Source organism: Mesoplodon bidens, assembly GCF_964165515.1.
Source record: "Mesoplodon bidens genome assembly, chromosome: 12".
Taxonomy (NCBI): domain Eukaryota; kingdom Metazoa; phylum Chordata; class Mammalia; order Artiodactyla; family Ziphiidae; genus Mesoplodon; species Mesoplodon bidens.
The window spans coordinates 73951397-73972360 of NC_138168.1; the positions used below are offsets into that span (position 1 = coordinate 73951397).

Here is a 20964-nt window from a genome sequence, read left to right on the forward strand (position 1 = left end):
AACAAAGGTTCTTTTCTATCGATAGCAAATGTCATTCTCCACAGTCCTGCCAGTGGGATCATGACAGGAGTTCTGGGGTGGGAGAGCAAACTCTCTGGTCCTCCTCTACCTTTGCTCGTTCACAAGGTCTGGAGTTTTCTGGCACTGGGGAGATTTCCATCTGAGAGGCTCCTGGCCAACAAAGCTTTCTTATAGGTCCCCTAATAGGGACTTTTAGCATAGGTGATTCTCTGCCTTATTCAGCCTGTTAGTAAGCCATCCTGCTTCATAGAATTTAGTAAAGGATAATTAGGAAATATGGTTTTCCTCTCTCCCTCTACAGTGTCTTCTCTAAACCCCAAGTGCATGACTTTGTCTTGGTACAAATGATGATTCTGCTCAAGCTCACAGCTCACCAGTTCTATAGCTTTGTTTTTCCCACTAGAATCTGAAGTACAAAGCTTAATTCTTTATAATGCAGTCACACACACCCAGCTTTAACATGAACACTTTAGTCATCTCTGATTATATAGATAATACCTATCACATTCTCTACAACTGACATCCCTCAATATTACAGTGTATTAACCAGAATAAACTAATCTGTATCTACAAATACCACTACCTTGCAGTCTCTACCTTGTTCTAACTCCCCCTTATGAATAAGTCTAAATCAAGATTTCCCTCAATTTATCACATCTCTTTTATATTTCCTTTTCTGTCCTTGTCTTCATAATGGGTAATCCTGCAGTACTGTTTTAGACCCCTGTCTTGCCACCCAAGGGTACCCTCTATTGCCCTAATCCATCAGTTGCTAGAAAAAAAATGTAGTTTATAGTTATAAATGAAATCTTGGAGAGCAAGTAGTTGTTCTTTATAGCAGTCATGCAGTTTATTTGCATAAACTGCATATACTTGTCTCATTTATGCACAGTCTAAAGGAGAGAATTAATGCTTATTTCTTTAGAGGAATTGCGAACCCCGCTTAGATGATGTAGGTGAAATATTTCTTCCCTAAATAAGAGCAGAGAGGAGGGGCAGTAATGGGAAATTCAAATATCCAGCCTCACTGGAAAATCAGAGCTAACAAATGTATAGGTATAACAACACCAAAAGAGAAATTAACATAAAGCATTTTATCTTTAAATGTTAAGGAAACTCATCCCCAAACAAAATAAATCCATAACAAAGATATTTCTAATAATGGAAGATAGTTCTCTCTGAAAGGCTTCCTATAGCAGCCTTCATCACTCTCATCTTCCTTAATCATGATGGGAGAGGGCATCTTTTCAGTTCCAGAATTTTAAGTGGAGACATCTTGGGACACACTTTGAGTCTCTTTCCAGAAATGGGGCTTGTGTTTTTGGTTTTAGTGATAAATAAATAAATGAAATAGAAATATAAGAGAATGGACTGGAGAGTCTCTTTTTCCAAGAAATGGTCTGTGACTTTATTTTTCTTGAAAATAAATGTTTAAAACTCACTGGGCTAACTCTGCTGATGAGGAGGTAAGAATAAAATTGCTTTATGAATGTAAGCGCCTTGGGATCACTCAACCTTCTGGAGGTGGAGGCAGCTTCAGACAAACGAGGAGCATACCTTGGCTAACTAGAAAACTAAGCAGGAGACCGCCTGCTATGCAGCAGCCCCAAATGGGCAACTACTAGAGTATTTACCAGTGTCCTAGTTTGTTGAGGTAATTTAGGTGAAGTTGACACTGTCTTAGAAATACATTGACTAGTTCAGGACTTAAGAAGATACCATCTTTCCTGCCATTCATCCATACGTTGCTGGTGCCGGAGTTATTATAACTATGAAGTGGAATTTTGGCTTGGAATCTTCTAGATTACTCAGTTACATTGAATTATAATAGCAGCATCAGGCTTACTACACAGTGTGATTTTTAGAGTCAGGGATGCAATTGATAAAGGTCTACCATACGGTACAGGGAAGATCACTGAGGGGTCATTAAGGGAAGGAGAAATAAAAGATATCTGTACTTGAATTTGTACTGATTAAATTTTTAAATAGTCATTACAATTAGCAACAGTACAGAAGTAATAATGTGAAAATTGTGAAATAAATAGAATATTTTTTTCTGTACTGATTATTAGCTGAAATGATACAGTAGAAGATTCAATACAACTCTATAGAAAAAATTAGAATTAATTTCTCATTTAAAAATATATGTGGGGCTTCCCTGGTGGTGCAGTGGTTGAGAGTCCGCCTGCCGATGCATGGGACACGGGTTCGTGCCCCAGTCCGGGAAGATCCCACGTGCTGTGGAGCGGCTGGGCCCGTGAGCCATGGCCGCTGAGCCTGCGCATCTGGAGCCTGTGCTCCGCAACGGGAGAGGCCACAACAGTGAGAGGCCCATGTACCACAAAAAAAAAAAAAAAAAAAAGTGAAATAGATAAAGTAGTTAAATTAAAAAAAACCTAAATGATGTAAATTCAGCTTTGAAAACAAACTTTAAGGATACAATGATAAACTGAACTCTGGTGGGAACATAATCCTGGGGTTAACACCCCCAGGCAGGAGTGTACAGGGCTCCCCAGTGCAACAACAGACGGCCTGCAGCAGTGTTGGTTGATGGTCTGATTCTCCCAAGTTTGAGGGTTTAAAGAGACAGGAGGGTAGAGTTGGGTGAGATTGGGACTCCCTCTGAGTTCTGGGTCCATGTAGAGATATTACCAGAGGAGAGGCTCCCCAGCGTTTATTAAGTGTTTATTCTTCCAGACAGTCTTCCATTGCCTTCAAAACAAGTGTCACCTGAATCTCCTCTCACACGCAGGCATATCCACTTTGGTCGTTAATCCTACTACTTAAAAACAGACTCAAACAAACCTTGTCTTGTTCTATCATTCATGCCTGGGGTATTGACACTTGTATTTTGGGGTGTGCTGTAGCCTGTGTTTCTTTATAGCCCTTTACATGATTGTATCTTTGAAATAGATACAATTTCTATTTTGTATCCTACATGTGAAATAATTTTAAGTACATTGTTAAAAAGCAAAATTCAACTGAGAAAACTTAAAGATCTCATTGGCTTTATTCAACGATCTATGAATTGGACAGAAGCCCATCTAGTAAAGAGAAAAAAGGAGCTTCAAGGAATTGTACAAAATGGAAGACTTATGTAGAAACTGGGGGGCTGAGGCTGATAACAAGAAGGTTATTAGCAAAATAAAAGAAAAGACTGATTCAGGCCAGGTCATCTTCTTTTGTGGGAAAGGGAATGCAATAGTCTTCTTATATAGATTCCCTCACTAGTGCTGACCAGGACATTCCTGACTGGTTTATTCCACTCCTGGGAGAGGCTGAAACTGCAGTGAGATTAGGTATTAAGTCTCCATGGGGTGTAGCACAATTGACTCCATTTTGGGCTTATTGTTTCTTTTTAACAGCAATTTTATAATTGAATCCAACAGATTTGGAATTATCCATTGTTCACAATTTAGTCTTCCTGATTTGTGTCTTCATTTTGATGACAAACTAATGGCATTTTCTTAAGGAAGATGTTGTGCTTTTATGATATCCGTTGTCAAGTGGGATCATCTATCTTATTTGGATCTTGAACAGAAGGGTTTTTTTTTTCTTGAAATGTTGACATTCAAACTTTAAGTTTTCCCTTAGATTTATTCTTATGTTTCCAAAAGTATAACCTTGGATTTTCTGCCTTTAAAAGACTAGAGAATGGTAGAAAGTGTTTGTGAGGGTTCAAGACGTTACATATAACCTGAGGAACATATACGTTTACCCTCACACAGCATCCTCATGTGCTACCCCGTCCCCTCCCCAGAGGCCCCTCAACCCTAGTCACACACACAAGCACACACAAACACACAAGCACACACACAGAGAAAGAATCAATATTACTGATAGGAGTATTCCATATTCTTCATATATTCATGCATGATGAAACCAAGGTTGAGGGGATTAAAAATTCCAAAATGTTACCTCTTAGGTCTTTAAAAAGATATTACTCAGATAAATGACATCACATCAGGTTGCCAGAATGTGTTTTCAGTCTTTATGCTTTAGTCACCTGAATGCAAATTTGATTACTTGAGAGCCCTGCTTGATTCCTATATATAACTTGTATAAGTATATGTAAAGAGGGTGTTCAAAGAGCCTACATTTCGCCTGTGTGAACTTCATTCTGGAGATTCTATTTTTTACACAGCACCTCTCAGCTTCCACTATACTGTGTAACTTACTTGTGAAGTTTATTGTCTCTTCCTTATTTCCCCCCACTTGTGAGGAGAGGTCTAGCGAGCTGAAGACAGAAAAGCAGGCATTCCACTTGACAACATGGAGTTTACTGATAATTTTGACAGGACCAGTTTGGATGGAGGAGTGAGGTTAGAAATCAGATAGAAGTGGGTTGAGTCCTGAATGAGACATGAGGATGTGGACTCTTCATTTGAGAATTCTGTCTGTAAAGACGAGAAAAGGGGTGCTAGCTAGCAGGAAATATAGATGCAAGATAGGGGGTGTGTTGTTGTCGGGGGGTGGAGAGAGAGAGAGAGAGAGAGATTAAGGATGGCAGACCCTTCAACATTTACATTCTGAGACCAGTCTTATTGAGACTAGTGGATTAACTACACAAGAGTTGTTTCGAAGTCTTTGGGAAGAACCTTTGATAGGAGAGGGGATCACTCCTCATTTTAAAAAGGGGAAAAAGACAATCTGGCAGATGGAGGGAAGTTTATTGATTTAGTGGTGGGAAGTTGAAGGAATTCTAGTCTGATGGTTTTTAGTTTTTACAATGAAGTGTGAGATCCAGTTAAATGATACTTAGGCAGGCCGGGAAACATACTTAGGTTTGCAGAAAGAAATGGCTGTAGTAAATTGTTGTTTTGGTCTCTGGAGGCACATTTATTAGGGAATGTAGTTCATTTGCCAGCACTTGGACATTTGAGGTTTGAAGTCAAATACTTAAAGTAAAATCAGTCTGTCTGTTGAGTGATTTTCTCCAGCTGTATTCATGCACAGCTGCTCCCGTCCAGAGAAGGCAAGTAATTGAGCTGATCCATGCTTGGGTTTTGCCAGGAGTGAGAGAAGCAAGAGAGATGAGGTTGTTTGTAATGATTATAATGATGGACCTCAGACTCAAATTTAGACAGATTCATCAGAAATACTTTAAAACCACAATCGTGCAAGTACACTTCCATATTAAGGACTCAGGCTTTAAATCAGACCATCTGTGTTCAGATTCCATTTCCACTATTTACTAACTGTGACCTTGAGCAGGTTATCTAAGTTTGTCCTAGTTTTCTTCATTTGTAACGTGGGGATAATATTGGCACCAAACTCAGAATTATTGTTTGGATTTGAGGTTACACATAGAAAGAGTTTAGAAGAGTACCTGGTACAAATTGAGCACTCAAATAATAGACTATTACTGTAATTAATGTTATACATCCTCACCTAGTGTGTCCTCGTTCACTAGGTACAGCAAAGAAGAAATATTTCTCTTACTGTGATTGTCTTATCCAGAGCATTATACGTATCCTTTTTCTCACACTTGTATTTTTAATTAACTCACTCACCTACAATTTTTTTTGTCTTATACACCTTTAAAATTGGAATGGAGGGGCTTCCCTGGTGGCACAGTGGTTAAGAATCTGCCTGCCAATGCAAGGACACAGGTTCGAGCCCTGGCCTGGGAAGATCCCACATGCCGCGGAGCAATGAAGCCCATGTGCCATAACTACTGAGCCTGTGCTCTAGAGCCCACAAGCCACAACTACTGAGCCCATGTGCCACAACTACTGAAGAAAGCCTGCGCACAGTAACAAAGACCCAAAACAGCCAAAAATAAATAAATAATAATAATAAATAAATTAAAAAAAATTGGAATGGAATGATAAATGGCAAAACCCACAAAATCCAGTTTCAAACATAAAATTGGACAGATAAGTAACAAGTAAGTGTGTTTGGTAAAGTGTCAGTTTTTGGATAACCAGGATCCCATCTCAACATCTTTTAATGGAAAAAATGAGACCACTCTAATGAGAACAAATGCGTTTTAAAAGTACCTTCCCCAGAGCAGTCTTTGCCCAGACATTAGTATCTTATCAACGTTACATGTAAATTGCTGTTGGTTCATTGTCTTATATACTGGGCAGTGTTGTGACACAACATTCTTTGTGTTCTATTCATTGGTGTACAATCTTATTTGTGTTTAACTTTCTGTGGCTTGTGAGAATACATTATGAATAATAATAGGTAGAAGCATATGCTACTTATTAACCTTACTGGTTAAATATTTCCTCAAAGTCCATAAACTCTAGGGTCATGTGTTATCCCAACTGGGACACTTAAGAGTACAGGGGCACTTTAATAATTATATGTGACAGCAGGTATAAACCAGAACTGTCCCAGGTGTTGAAGGATAATTTTAAAAATTAGGTAATGGAGATCTAATGCACAGCACAGTAATTTATAGACACCAATGCTGTATGATAAACTTCAAAGTTGCTAAGAGACTAGACCTTAAATGTTCTTACCACAAAAAAGGAAATGATGATTATGTGATGTGCTAGGGGTGTTAGCTAATGCTGCAGTGGTGATCATATTGCAAAATATACAAATATATCAAACCAACATGTTGTACGCCTTACACTTACACAATGTTATATGCCAATTGTATCTCAATTAAAAATAAAAATTTTAAAAATTTTAATAAAATTTAAACTAGGTAAAATCTTGACTTGTACAAATATAAAAAGAGCATATGTCAAAGATTTCAGTTCAACTCACTAATTAATAAGGGAATGGGTAAGAAGTTATAACAGGTTCCAAGGAGAATACTAAGTACTAGTCTTCATAGTCAAGTTAAGGATGCTAAAATGAATTAAGGATGGATGCAAAGCTGACAGATTGGCCAGTATCCATCAGGACAATAATCAATTGCATTTGACTGGACACAATTTGCATTTTTTGTGGACAAAATACCATTTGCATTACTATCAGTTTTCTTCATTTTGCAGAGTTGAAAATAGCCCAAAGGTAATCTCAGCTACACAGGTGTATCACTCACTAACTTCTGGCCCACATCAAAGGTGTCACCATTTTTCCTCACGCAAGCAAAACTGGTCTGGCTGGGCACCCTAGTTAGTTATATGTTACATATTCTCTCTGTTGTTTTCCTCATATGATTTGGACTCAACTCCTAATTGATGCTTGGTTCGATTTTTTAATTTTTCGTTTTATTCTTGGACAGATTCCTGTGTCTGTTCCCTCTTTCAAAGAGGATCTTTAGGAACAAAATTGCAACTTTATTTTATTGTTTATCAAGCTGTACAATATTGAGTGCTACTCCTCTTTCATATTTGAGATTGGCCAGAACCTAAACTGTTGTTATTTTGGGGGGAAAATGCTTCTTTTATTCTGTTTTGGTTGCCTCCTCTGGGAGGACTGGGAGCGTTTTGGCAGGATGAGCTGACCAATCTGCAGCTGTTCAAATACTTTGAGCCTTTGGATTGAGTGTGGATTTTGCTTTAAAACCCTCCCCCAACTTAAGAAAAAGAAAGAAAATCCAACAGCCAACTGCATCTACTACTTTTTTTTTTTTTAACTGCTGTTTGGTAAGCTGCAGTTGTACTTTTGTAACAAGAGGCTGTGTTTATTTTCAGCGTTGGCAGTTCTGCCTAATGAATCAACTGGCATTGAATTCACAAAGGGAGGTGCCGTTTCCCTCCTTCCATCTGTTTGCCAAATGTGTGTGTGTTCCCTCAGCTCCTAGTGCTGGTTTCACTAAAAAGAGCCATTAGCAAGCGGGTGTTCTCATTGAATTCTCAGTCCTCTGTCTGACTGCTTGGTGGTGTTTGTCCCTTGTGGTACCATAGAGGTTGTTTGCCAAAGCACAACACTTGTGATTCTAGAGAAAGTGTACTTATATTTGTTGTTTCAGTATAAAGATTGGCTCTGCATTACTCATAGTTTTAGTTTGGTTCTGGAGCCTTGGTTTGGTCCTTGAGCCTGGTTTGGTCCTTCACGATGGGATGTCTATCTCTGAGCAGTAGTGTTGCCATGGGGATTGAAATTACTCCAGAGGAGAGACAAGAGATCAAGTGAATACTGGTCGGCTCTCTTAAAACTGGGAGCCTGTGATGAATTTCTTTCACTTATACTGTATTTTCAGCAAATCCTTCTTTAATTCTTTTTTTTTCTTCTTTAATTCTTATAAATAGTAGGGAAGAGGTTGTTTTATTAGCAAAATTTGGAGATGTCTTTTCTATTTTTATTTTGTACTTTCATTCATATATTAGGAGCCTTTTAGGTCAGTACTTCTCAAACTTGAATGTGCATATGAATCACTTGAGATTTTGATGAGATGCAGATTCTGGTTCCATACAGTTAGGGGTCTGAGATTCTGCATTTCTGTCAAGCTTTGGGCCACACTATGAACAGTAAAAATATCAGGGCACACAGCTTTGGTGCTTTCTCTGTGGTTTTGGGAGCAATTTAGATAGTCAAAGGGTAGAATGATGATTTGGTTGGTGTTCGGTAGCAAAATATTTGGAAATATTTGCCTTCGCATTGGTGTCAGGAACCCGGTAGAGGAATCAGACAACTTTCCAACTCTTGCAGAGACAGACCTTCACATTGAACATATGTTATTTTGTTTGAGATTTTGGAATTTCCAGGACATTTTACATACCTAAAGTTTAGATTCTTCAAATCTAAACTTGAAGTATTTTTCAAAGCAAATTATGAGTTGTTTGGGGGTTCTGTTACCTGTGTACAATAACATCGATTATGTTCTTTTCGCAGTTACATGCCCCACTTCTTGATATATTCCAAAGGTTTTAAACATTAATTTCCCTGAAATTTGATTGTATGAATATTTTAATATCACTGTCTCTTGTGTACTTTGCAATTTCACTTAGCTTACTAAACAGTTTTATAAAAACTGAGTGTCATCCAAGAAGTCTTTGGAGTACTATTAAATGTTATTACTCTATTCTGACCTAGATAATGGACAGTAAACTATTTTTAAATAAGGCCACTGACCCACTGAAGAGCTGCTCTCTCTCTCTCACACACACACACACCCACACACACACACACAAAGAAGGAACCTAATGTAAGCACTACATTGATCTGTATTATTACCCTTACCTTATTCCCCAAAACTTCTAATTAGTTTTGGAATTTACAGAAAAAGAGAAAGTATAAAAACTTGCTTCTAAAGTGAAGAATAAGGATCATGAAGAAAACTGTTCCAATACCTATAAAAAATACTGGTTGGGCTTCCCTGGTGGCGCAGTGATTGAGAGTCCACCTGCCAATGCAGGGGACACGGGTTCGTGCTCCGGTCCGGGAAGATCCCACGTGCCACGGAGCGGCTAGGCCCGTGAGCCATGGCCGCTGAGCCTCCGCGTCCAGAGCCTGTGCTCCGCAACGGGAGAGGCTACGGCAGTGAGAGGCCCGCGTACCACAAAAAAAAAAAAAAAAAAAAAAATACTGGTTAACCAGGGGAGTCTGAGACCTGAGAGAGGAGTGTGAAGTTAAAATGACAAAAGAGAAACACATATATAAGGGGAGTGGAGAATCCAGATACTCACGAAGAGCATATCAGGGAGGAGAAAGAATTTTTTTTCTCTACCCTCTTAGGTTCAATTTCTGGTGACTTCTGAATTAAACTGACAAAAGGCAAATTAGCAAGAGAAAAGAGTTTATTTATGGATGCAATCTGCATACAGTGATGAGTAACTCAAAAAGGAGGTTGGAATTTGGGGCTTATATATTCAATTTAGTAGGGGAAAGGAATTGGGGAGAAAAGGCTCCTATGAGAAGAACCAGTAGGTTTCTTTAGGAGAACAAACATGAGATAAGAAAGTTTGTGATAATGTTTGTTTGTGCAGGTGCTAGTGGTTTTTCTGTCTTCTTCATAGCCCTGAAACTCTCCTGAGAGGATTTTTATGGTAGCCTCATTTCAAGAAGATGCTACTTTTAAGTCAGATAAAGGAAGCTCTGACAAGGCTTCTTTCTGCATTTGTTGACTCGCTTAAGATAAGCTTTGTACCAACTCTAGGTTTCTGAGTGAGTCTCCACTGGGAAAAAGGGCACATTTACACTGAAGAAAGAAAGACTCAAGGTTAAAGAGGGGGAAGACTCAGTAGATTGTGAGGTGGAGATGTTATTCACAGTTAAACTATTTCTCTGTTCTTTGGAAATCTGATTAGGACTTCTAAAGTTTAGCAACTCTTCAGAGCACTTCTGCTCTCAGAGGATTTATTCTGAATGAGAATCTATATCTACCGAACGTGAGTAGAATTATTCTGGAGCCTACACTGATCTGGCTACATCGAGGCTGAGGCTCCAGGGTCCATGACAGTCACATTTTATATCTAGGTTTTAATCTTTAGTTGTAATTGTAATTTAGTTGTAAATAGTTGCTTTTTGAAATAGATAAAGCAAATTATTTCATGTATAGTTTCATGATATAATCCTCAAATAAAAATCTATTGTTTCATATATTAAGTAATAACTGGGCATCAGGTTTCTGAGTGATCCATCGGGGGATAATTTTGCATGTATTCTTAAACATTTGAATTAAAAAAAATCCTATTTGCATATTTTCTGTGTGACAGTTATTATTTTATACATTCTTTTATTTAAGTATATTACTATTTTTTTCCAGTCATCAGACACAGACAACATCTTGGGATCATCCTAAAATGACTGAACTCTTTCAGTCTCTTGGTGAGTGTTATTTTAGTTAATAGTAATGAATTAACCTGAACAACTGAGAGTTGTATATTCTTAAATGGACAGTAGTCACCATCTTTCCTTACATGGCATGTTATGTTTAAAGGATCATGTCATGGGCATGTGAAAGCAGTTGAATTTCTAAGGTCAATGCAATAAACAGAGTTTACCTTTCTTCTTAAGAGAATGCAGGGTTTGAAATGGTATGAGCCAAAGAAGGTTGATTTTAAAAGGAGTGTAATTTGTTTTACCTCTCTCATATTGAGTCATCTTAAACTTCAGCTTTGAGTGAAAACAAAAACAATTAGAGTACAGCAGCCTCTAATCCACTGATTTAAATTTGCTTTTCACTCACTTTTTATTTAGTAAATATTATTAAATTAGCTTGCCTAGTTTCATTTTGTCTAAGCTGTCATTAAAAGCTAAATTCATTTTAATATAAAAATGCATGAAAACACGTGAGATGAGAATTATGACCTTGTAGATTTCTAGTAGAATGTGACTTTGAACTGATTATTTAGCTGCTTCCCTTAGGTCATTCCAGTGGCTTTGAAAGAGTTTTCTTTTGGGGGGAGCTAAGGTGCTGCTGGAGAGGGAGAGTAGCACCCCAAAGCTCTCATGCCCACTCCCGTTTCAGCAAGGAGGGGGCACTCCTTTTTATCTCTTTAAATATCAGGCTTCTGTGTGAGCTTCTGTTTGGTAGGTGAGGACAGCTGCAAAGGTTGATCAAGCAAGAGAGAAGCCACTGGATTGTTTAGTTGGTAAAACGAAGAGGCCAATGTTGATGATTTCTGAGTTTTCTTCTAACTCTTCTAGTCTCTCATATGGATACTCTGTCTTTAAGGAGACAAAGAAAGAAATTCCAGTGTCTTTTCTTTCTCAACTTGATGCTAAATCTTTAAGATTTTTTAAAAATTAGGATAAAATTGACATATAACATTATATTAGTTTCAGGTGTACAACGTAATTATTCGCTATTTGTATATATGTGAAATGATCACCACAGTTAAGTCTAATTAACATCCATCATCAAACATAGTTACATAATTTTTTTCTTGTGATGAGAACTTTTAAGATCTACTCTTTTAGCAACTTTTAAAAATACAATACAATACTATTAACTGGAGTTAATCTATTGTTTCTAAAGATTTGAGTATTGATTATAGTATAATTTTACCCAGATTGATAAAAGGGCAGAGGAAGCAAATAGATCAGGACAGAAGGAGCATAGAAATAAGACTAGCTTTGTGAGTAATGAGATGGACAGCCTAGTTGACAGAAAACTGATTGTCCTTGGGGAAAATGCCCTGGAGGAGGATCCCTCTTAGCAGTAGAGAAGTCAGGGCCCTCAGCCTACAGTGAGATGTATTTATTAGGCCATGGAAAGTCAACAGGCTGTGTTTCCTTTTCCTCATTTCCCTCCGTTTCCTTTTTGAAAATGCTTTCTTGAAATCCGTGTAGCACTGCTTTGGAAAGTATCTCACCATGGTGCTAATGAACATTTAATTATTTTCTTAAATGTTGTAGACTTTAGGAATAGACCTTTTCATGTGAACAGACATAATACGTTTCCATCATTGAAGTAAACAAATATATTCTTGCCGTTCAATATAAGTTAAATCATAAGCATGCTTTTGAATGTGTCCCGTTTTCCATTTCAGCTGACCTGAATAATGTACGTTTCTCTGCCTACCGTACAGCCATCAAAATCCGAAGACTACAAAAAGCACTATGTTGTGAGTTTATTCTGCCAAAGTTAATCACTCTGTTATTTGGATTGCCTTTCTTGTTCGTTTTTTTTTTTTTTAAGACAAAGATAAATGAAGAGGGTGATGTGTTTGTGGAGTTAATCTGATTTTCAGTGTACCTCACTCAAGGAGTTGGCTGTGTTTCTGTGAATGCTTTATTATTCGCCCCATCAGCATGCGTGCAGTAGTAAAACCAGTGAACATATGCCATTCTCAGTTGGAGAATGAAATTAACCAAAATACAGGAGTCACATTAAAAGCTTTTTCAAAAATTATGCTGCCACCCAATTTATAAGGATTAAATCAAGGAATCAAAGTAGTAGATCATTGCCTTTTTAGTACTTTGGATTCATTTGGAAGTGTAGGATTCCAAACAGTTTGATTCAGTGCAATCATATAATAAAGAAACACTGGAAAATGGCATTCCTGATCCAAATTTGAACTGGTACCTAGAATATTAGATAAAGGGCTCTGTGTTCATTTAAACATGTCTTGAGACATTTAATGTTATCAACATGAACTTTAACCTGTAGAGAGTATGTTCAGAGTGATAGTCTGTGATAGTTTTACTAAAGGATGATTCCTTTCCCCATAACCTAAATTTAAGTATATATATGAATGCTTGTAATAGAGTATAGATTTAAGCTGTCTGGATTCTATTTGTGGTTGCAGTTTTAATGATTGAGTCTACTCAGAGAACATTTAGGCTTTGTCAGTTAGTTAATATGGAAAGTAACATTTGCCTATACGTTTACAACAGCATAATTTGAATAATTCCGAATAGTCTTGTTTGCTGCCTTTTGTTAACAGTTGTATGTCTAGGCTGTTCAGTGAAGCTTTGCAGAATACCCTTAGAAAAATAATATATTAAGGTTAAAAACCTCCTCTGTAAGTCAGTAGAAATTAGAAATACATTTTAAGCTGGTTACATGAGGCGAGCTGAGGAAAGAGATGCGTAGAATCATTCCGAGAAAATATGGTAACGCAAAGCTTTAGAATAAGAAAAACAGGCTACGTGTGGAAGAGCTGTCTGAAGGGCTGAAAAACACCTCCAGATTAGGCGATGGACGAGAGGCTGAGATGGCCTGGAAGCCCGTAATCCTTGGAGCCCCAAAGATCATTGGCAGGTTGTAGTGGTCACAGCAAGTATGGCAGGATAACCAGTCTCAAAATATAAAGCCAGCACACTCTGGCTAGTGATCTGTATGTTGACCCATAAGGGAATAGGAAGTGAATTAGGAGCACTCAGAAGGGATATCAGTGAGCTCAGTCGGGCCAGGGTGACAGCAGTTTTGAAAGAGGCTCAGCTGCATGTCCAGAATCCAGCTGACAGACCTGGAAGGGCTTCTCAGGCCTGATGAGCTATAAAATGAGGACAAATGACTCAGCCCCAAAATCTCCATTGATGGGAGACTGCTTTGTATCACTGTGAACATGGGCCCAGTTTTTACTAATACTTCTGGGCAGATAAACATATTAACGCATTTGGTGTTTTCTTCTGTGGGTTCTTTTGAGTCCTAAAGAAAAAACTCCATCCGTCAGCTCATCCCTCCAAACCAGAGAGAAGCAGAAGAGAGATGCCTCCCACCTCTAAACTAAACGACATTTAGTAACGCACACTTAGAAACATGCTGGGTTGGGTTCGATTGTAAACGTTCGAGGTGATATCCTTAGGGCCACCTGGCGGCCACTTTCCCCGCTGCCTTCTAGCGGGGCCTTGGCACCACTGACCCGGCTGACCCAGCTACCTGTTTATGATTAATCTGCTTCTTCCTCTGCCATCCTTTCTGTTTACTCGAAATGCCCTGACCCTTCTTCCTCTGCAATCGTCTGTAACCCTTTGGTCCTCCCAAATTCTGTTAAAAATTTACTTCTTTTGGAAACATTTACAAGCTAATCCCACCTGCCTCCAGTTTTTCCAGAACTTTATGATGGCCTGTAACGACTTTTGCTCCCATCAGCCCCTCTCGCATGGCTTTGTGTGACAGATAATGTGAGGAGGATTGCCCCATCTGTGTTGACACCTGCTTTAGGTCAACGGTTGCCTCTCATTTCATGTCAATCTCCACCCAGCACAGTGTCCTAACAAAGAGGGCACACTGTTGTTACTGTCATTGTTCATTCATTTATCGGGCTCCAAGACTGTGCAAGAGATAAAACAATATAAGAAGACTTGGTTCCCCGCTCAAGGAACGTAAATTCGGAGATAGCATGTTACACGTGGACACAACCCCCCTGCTTACAACAGATCCTGCTGTCCTCAGCACAGAACGGCCTTTACCTTGGCCGGTCTCTCCATTCACCTCGTTCACCACAGCCCACAGCGGGCTCTCACAGTTCTAGTGGACATAGAAATGGTGACCTCTGTATTTTGTTCCTCTTGCCTGAAGAGCTCCTGTCTAGCTCTTTGTGGCTGGTGCGTTCTTTTCCTTTTTAGGTCCTAGTTTAACCCACCCGTCTCTAATGAGTCTTTCTTGGCTACTCTGCTCCAAACTAGGTCACTCCTGATCTTCCATGTCATAGGTTCCGTTTCTTTCCTTATGTGGCACTTGTCATAATATTTGCTACTCTATGTATTTACTTACCTACCGTCTGTCTCTCCAAATGAACTAACCTTTTATGTGAGGGGTGAGTCTGCTTTCTTCTCCACTTCAGGCCTCATACAATCTCTGGCACAGAGCAGTCTCCTAGGACACAAGTGAATGATTTTTTTTAATAAATTTATTTATGCATTTATTTATTTTCTTGGCTGCGTTGGGTCTTCGTTGCTACGCGTGGGCTCTCTCTAGTTGCAGCAAGCAGAGGCTACTCTTTGTTGCAGTGCACAGGCTTCTCATTGCGGTGGCTTCTCTTTTTTGTGGAGCACGGGCTCTAGGCGCACGGGCTTCAGTAGTTGTGGCATGCAGGCTCAGTAGTTAAGGCTTGCGGCCTTTAGAGCACAGGCTCAGTAGTTGTGGCGCATGGGCTTAGTTGCCCTGCATCATGTGGGATCCTTCTGGACCAGGGATTGAACCCATGTCCCCTGCATTGGCAGGAGGATTCTTAACAACTGCGCCACCAGGGAAATCCCCATGGGTGAATGCTTTGAGTTTGAAAATTATCGGAGTACTCCAGGAAATATGTATAGGATTTATAGCAGCACTTATTAATAGTAACATTTGTTTCATTTTGGCATATTCATAAATATGATATACAGCAGCAAAAATAAATAAACTAGTAATCAGCATCAACATGGTTGAATCTTAGAATTATAAAGTTGCATGAAAAAAATCAAGTAGCAGAAGAAATTTGTACAGTTTGATTCCATTTATTTATATAGTTCAAAACTAGGCAGAACTAAGTGCTCTGTTATTTAGGGACACATATATACTTTCAGAAATTAAAAATGAAATACAGGGCTTCCCTGGTGGCGCAGTGGTTGAGAGTCCGCCTGCTGATGCAGGGGACACGTGTTTGTGCCCTGGTCCGGGAGGATCCCACATGCCACGGAGCGGCTGGGCCTGTGAGCCATGGCCACTGAGCCTGCGTGTCCGGAGCCTGTGCTCCACAGTGGGAGAGGCCACGATGGTGAGAGGCCCGCATACTGCAAAAAAAAAAAAAAAAAGTGAAATTCAATGATTAGTGGTTCTCCCTGTGATTGTGAGGGGATGTAATTAAGGAGATTTTTCCAACGAGCTTCCAACATACAGTGATAGCCTATTTCTATAGCTGTGTAATGAACTAATGGGAGCTTGTTCTATTATTTTTCTTTAGACCACACATATGTATTATACATATTCTTTTGTGTTTTGATTTTAAAACTTTATGTGCTAGGCAGCAACAGAAAGCCAAAGGGAAATACTGACAGAGATTCCCTTCATTGTGAAGTGTAAGGCAAAGCTTCCTTGAGTAGGAAGTATATCAGCCAGGATCTAAAAGCCACATAGGATTTAGGCACACGGCTGTAATCAAGGGTAAGAAGGAAGGGAGTTATATTCATAAGAATCAAAGGCTTGGATGGAGTTCAGGGAACATCATGTAATAATGGTGTCTAAATGGAGTAGCTTATGAGCTAGTTTGTCCAGTATTCTGAAATGTCCTTAAAATCAGTTTAGGTCCAGTTTCAAGGTCATTTTTAACAAAATCTTCTCTGATTCCCTTAGTTTTTTGTTCCTCAAACTCTCACAATGTTGTGTTTAATGTTTGGATATTTTCTTTACAGACTGGGGTGCTATAGAACAGTTTTCTGTTTTGTGTAAGTTAGGACATACGGCCAGTCGTGGATGTAGGTGTTAGACAATATCTAAGATCAAAGGACCAAGGGAAGAGAGGACAAGTAAAGAGTTCAGGTGAAAGGTGATGGAGGCTGAGCATAGGAGGGGAGATGAGGGCATGGATTTGTAAGGAGGGAGGAGAGCTAATAATTGGGAGGATTTGGTACTTGATAGATTGCAGAGTGTGCAAGAAGGAGAGTGGTAGGATATCTTGGGATTTGCAGACTCATGGTCTGTGTAGTAACAGCATTACTGGATTTCTGCATAACAAGAAAGCAAGACCTTTATTTGGACATATTAAGGTGGAGATTCCTGGAAGACGATAACATAGCTCTGGTTGGGAACAAAGCAGTGGGAATGTGGATCAGGTATTCAAGCAGGAGATCAGGATGAGAAAACAGAACCTGGAGTCATCCAGAGAGAAGTAATAACTGTAGCAATGAAAGTGAATGAGAGCATCAGGCTTGTAGAGGGAAAGGGCAGACATGAGACCCTGAGTGCCACTGACATTTCTGAGCTGTCCAGGGGGTGCTAAGAAAGGACAGTCAAACAGAGAGGAGGAGAGTCATAGAAGCCCAAGGTCGGATGCTAAACGGTGTGTGTTTTTGCAGAACAGGAGAATGATGATCCAATTCCATTCAACCCCCTTTGCCTCATTGTGGGCTTAAAGAAAAGCCTGAAAGTTGGTAGAAAGTGATTCTGCTATTTGTTTCATTTGCTGCATGACTGAGCTGTCATTTGTCTCCCTCTGAAAAGAGAAAATCATAATTTTCTGTGACTTAAATGTAGTCAGTCTTTAAAGGTACCTAAATGTGACACACTTCAGGGAGATGTATTCCTGGCTTAAGCACGAAGGCAAAGTGTCAGAGTAAATCACTAAAAATTGAAGACATGATAGTCTGTGGGATGTGGCAAATTACTGTCACAGCTACAAAGTGTATCACAAAGGAGGCTTTTCCAGAAGAAATACAAGGACAACCTGATTCAGGAAATGGTCTTTTTGGAATTTGGTCTTTTTTTCACCTTTAGACCATGTAGGGATGTAATAGCAGTGTTGTGTTGCTGGCATAATTAGTGTTGAAATTCAGAAAACTTAGAGCATTTTGGTAGTATTTGAATATGTTTCTTTATATCTGTGAGGAATTATAGTTCTGTGGCCACTGTCATTTACTAAGCACTCTCTTTGTCAAGTACTGTGAAGAATGAATTTGAATTTTACTCCTGCCCTCTGGAAGTTTATAATTGAAAATAGTGTACAGTGCCAAGAAATGAGGTAAAAATGACAATGAAAATTCCAGATGGTTCTTTTTTTTTTTTTTTTTCTGACACCATCTCGAACTCATGTGAAGCTTACACAGGTTACTTTTGTAATTAGCTGAAATTTTACCAGTGATGTATTTGACATCTAGAGGAAATGGACTGATCTTTTGTCCAGACTTGTGTGTTCTATATTTGTGTGTTTCTCTCTTTTAAAAAAAAATGGCCTCTCTGTTGAGTTGTTTTAAAAATAATTTTAATCTGCATAATTTTAAAGCAGTTCTTTTCCATTGTAGATAATTTGGGGAAAAAATCATTCTATGGTATTTAAGCAGCTAGAGTAGACACATTTCATAAATGTCTTTAAAAAATTCAAAATTAGGGCTTCCCTGGTGGCTCAGTGGTTAAGAATCTGCCTGCCAATGCAAGGGACACAGGTTCAAGTCCTGGTCCAGGAAGATCCCACATGCCACGGAGCAACTAAGCCCATGCACCACAACTACTGAGCCTGTGCTCTAGAGCCCGCGAGCCACAACTATTGAGCCTGTGTGCCACAACTACTGAAGCACACACGACTAGAGCCTGTGCTCCTCAACAAGAGAAGCCACTGCAATGAGAAGCCCGCACACTGCAACTAGAGAAAGCCCACACACAGCAAAGACCCAATGCAGCCAAAAATAAATAAATAAATTTATTTAAAAAAAAAATCAAAATTAGTGGTTATTCAATGGTTAAAATACAAAGGAAGCTATTTGTTCATTTTACTTAACTGTCAAAATGTGTCATGCTTTTGAGGGAACAGTTGTGTGTCATGCAAAGAGAAAGTAGTTGTTTATATATTAAAAAAAGTTTTCCCAAGTTTATTTTTTTAACGTTAAAAAGTTAAGTATGTAGATGGGGAAGAATTTTATAAAGCAGTAATTTCCATGAGCAGACCTTAAGTTCATGTGGTTCCAAACCTACATGTTTAGATTTAGAAGAGTCATCTCCACACTCAGTAAATGTATAAATACATGGCAATTTGATAATCTAGTATGTTTTCCTGTTTTCAGTTAGCTAATGAATGACTCAAAGTTGATTGAAAGGAAAGATTATGTAATGTTCTTCTCTTTGTCTAAACTCTTCCTCCTGACTTTGGAGGGCGCCCCCTAGGCCAACATGGCCTGCCCCCTGAGCTCGGTGCGTCTACCTCACGGTAACTATGTGCCACCCACGTGTGACCACACACCATCCACACTGCCATCATCGGTTCCCAGAGCTGCCCAGACTTCCTTGAATTCTTGTCTTTTTTCAAGCAGTTCTCTCTTCCTGGAATTCTTTCCTTGCTTTATATGGATCTCTTGTATTTTAGCTTTTTTTTTTTTTTTTTTTTTTTTTGCGGTACGCGGGCCTCTCACTGCTGTGGCCTCTCCCGTTGTGGAGCACAGGCTCCGGACGTGCAGGCTCAGCGGCCATGGCTCACGGGCCCAGCCATTCCGTGGCATGCGGTATCCTCCCGGACCGGGGCACGAACCCATGTCCCCTGCATCGGCAGGCAGACTCTCAACCACTGCGCCACCAGGGAAGCCCTATCTTAGCTACTTTTTAAGGTCCATTTCAAATCCCACCTTTCCAGGGAGCTTTTTCTCGGCTGCTTCCACTCCCCTAGCGGTAATAGCTCTCGTGGAAACTTATGTCTTCTTCTTTTAGGGCATTTCCACCCCTTTTAGTGAAGTTATCAGTATGCTTATCCTCCTTCTCAGACTGGCCATCTTTGAAAGCAGGGCTCCACTTTATCCTTATGTGCCCACCCTGCATAGTCTAGCACCAGCCATGCCCACTGTAGAGGTTCTGTCCATGAAGGGCAAGGAATGGGAACAAATACATGAAGAGCCGTGGATGGGTGGACCTGTACTGTGAACCTCCTCTAATCCTACCTAGCTACAAGTTGCCTATGTGCCAAAGGGTCATGGGAAGCAACCCAGGTTAGAGCCAGATTTTGAGGGCCTTACAGATCAGGCTTGATTCAGTAGGCAGTGGAGAACTATTATTTTTCTCCAAACCTGTTTTATTAACGGAATAACTTCAGTGAACTTTGTATCTCATGATGTGCATGTGGAGAAACTGTTTAAGAATGATCAGTTACACAGTGATATAAAGGATGAATGAGAGGTGAACTGGCTATTCTCAAAAGTGAGGAGAAAGAGCAATGTCATATTTTAGCTGTTCTACCATTGGGATTAGACTTAGAGATTTATGCTTTCCTACATTCAAAAGTACAAAGAAGCTGAAGAGAGGAAAGCCAGAAAAGTAAAGGTGGAAAAATTTACATTCCAAAGAGTGAAAAGTGAGGTCATATTGAAAAGTGGCAGAGTTTAGATTCAAAAGCATAAACATAAGCGATGTGGGTAAAAGAAGAGTTTAGAGATGTAAGAATGGAAATGCTATTTATTTCTTTAAAAATTGAAATTAGAGAAAAAGGATAGATTCTGAAATTGAAGAATCAAGCTAAAAACTCAAGACTGGCAGTGGTTTTGTTTCAGCGTTGTTCTATAATGTAATGACTGTGCATATTCCTTTTTCTCACCTGATTAGTGGATCTCTTAGAGTTGAATACAACAAATGAAGTTTTCAAACAGCACAAGCTGAACCAAAACGATCAGCTTCTTAGTGTTCCAGATGTCATCAACTGTCTGACAACAATTTATGATGGCCTTGAACAAATGCATAAAAATCTGGTCAACGTTCCTCTCTGCGTGGATATGTGTCTCAACTGGCTACTCAATGTATATGATACGTAAGTGCATTTTTTCCCATTAAAATACAGTCACTGGGTGAAATATGTTGATAGTGCAAAATGTCTACATTTTTAAAGTGAATTTTTAAGAAGATACTTTCTTTCAGTCCTTTTCCCAGTGGAAATATTTATGTTAATTGTTGAAAAGAAACGACTTTACAAAAATTGAGCTCTTAACCAACAATAGAACAAAAAAGAATGTCTATCTATGATTTTTAAGATTTTG

At 39.2% G+C, this 20964-nt stretch overlaps 1 protein-coding gene across 8 annotated transcripts in view; it reads left to right on the plus strand.

The window, feature by feature from the left end:
- Positions 1-20964, plus strand: part of UTRN (utrophin) — a 525852-nt gene that overhangs the window by 436930 nt on the left and 67958 nt on the right. For all 8 annotated transcript variants that reach the window (XM_081250822.1, XM_081250827.1, XM_081250825.1 and 5 more), the window contains 3 exons: positions 10637-10698; positions 12366-12440; positions 20537-20738. In XM_081250822.1, the coding sequence (XP_081106948.1) occupies positions 10637-10698; positions 12366-12440; positions 20537-20738 (339 nt within the window). The remainder of the gene's footprint in view (positions 1-10636; positions 10699-12365; positions 12441-20536; positions 20739-20964) is intronic.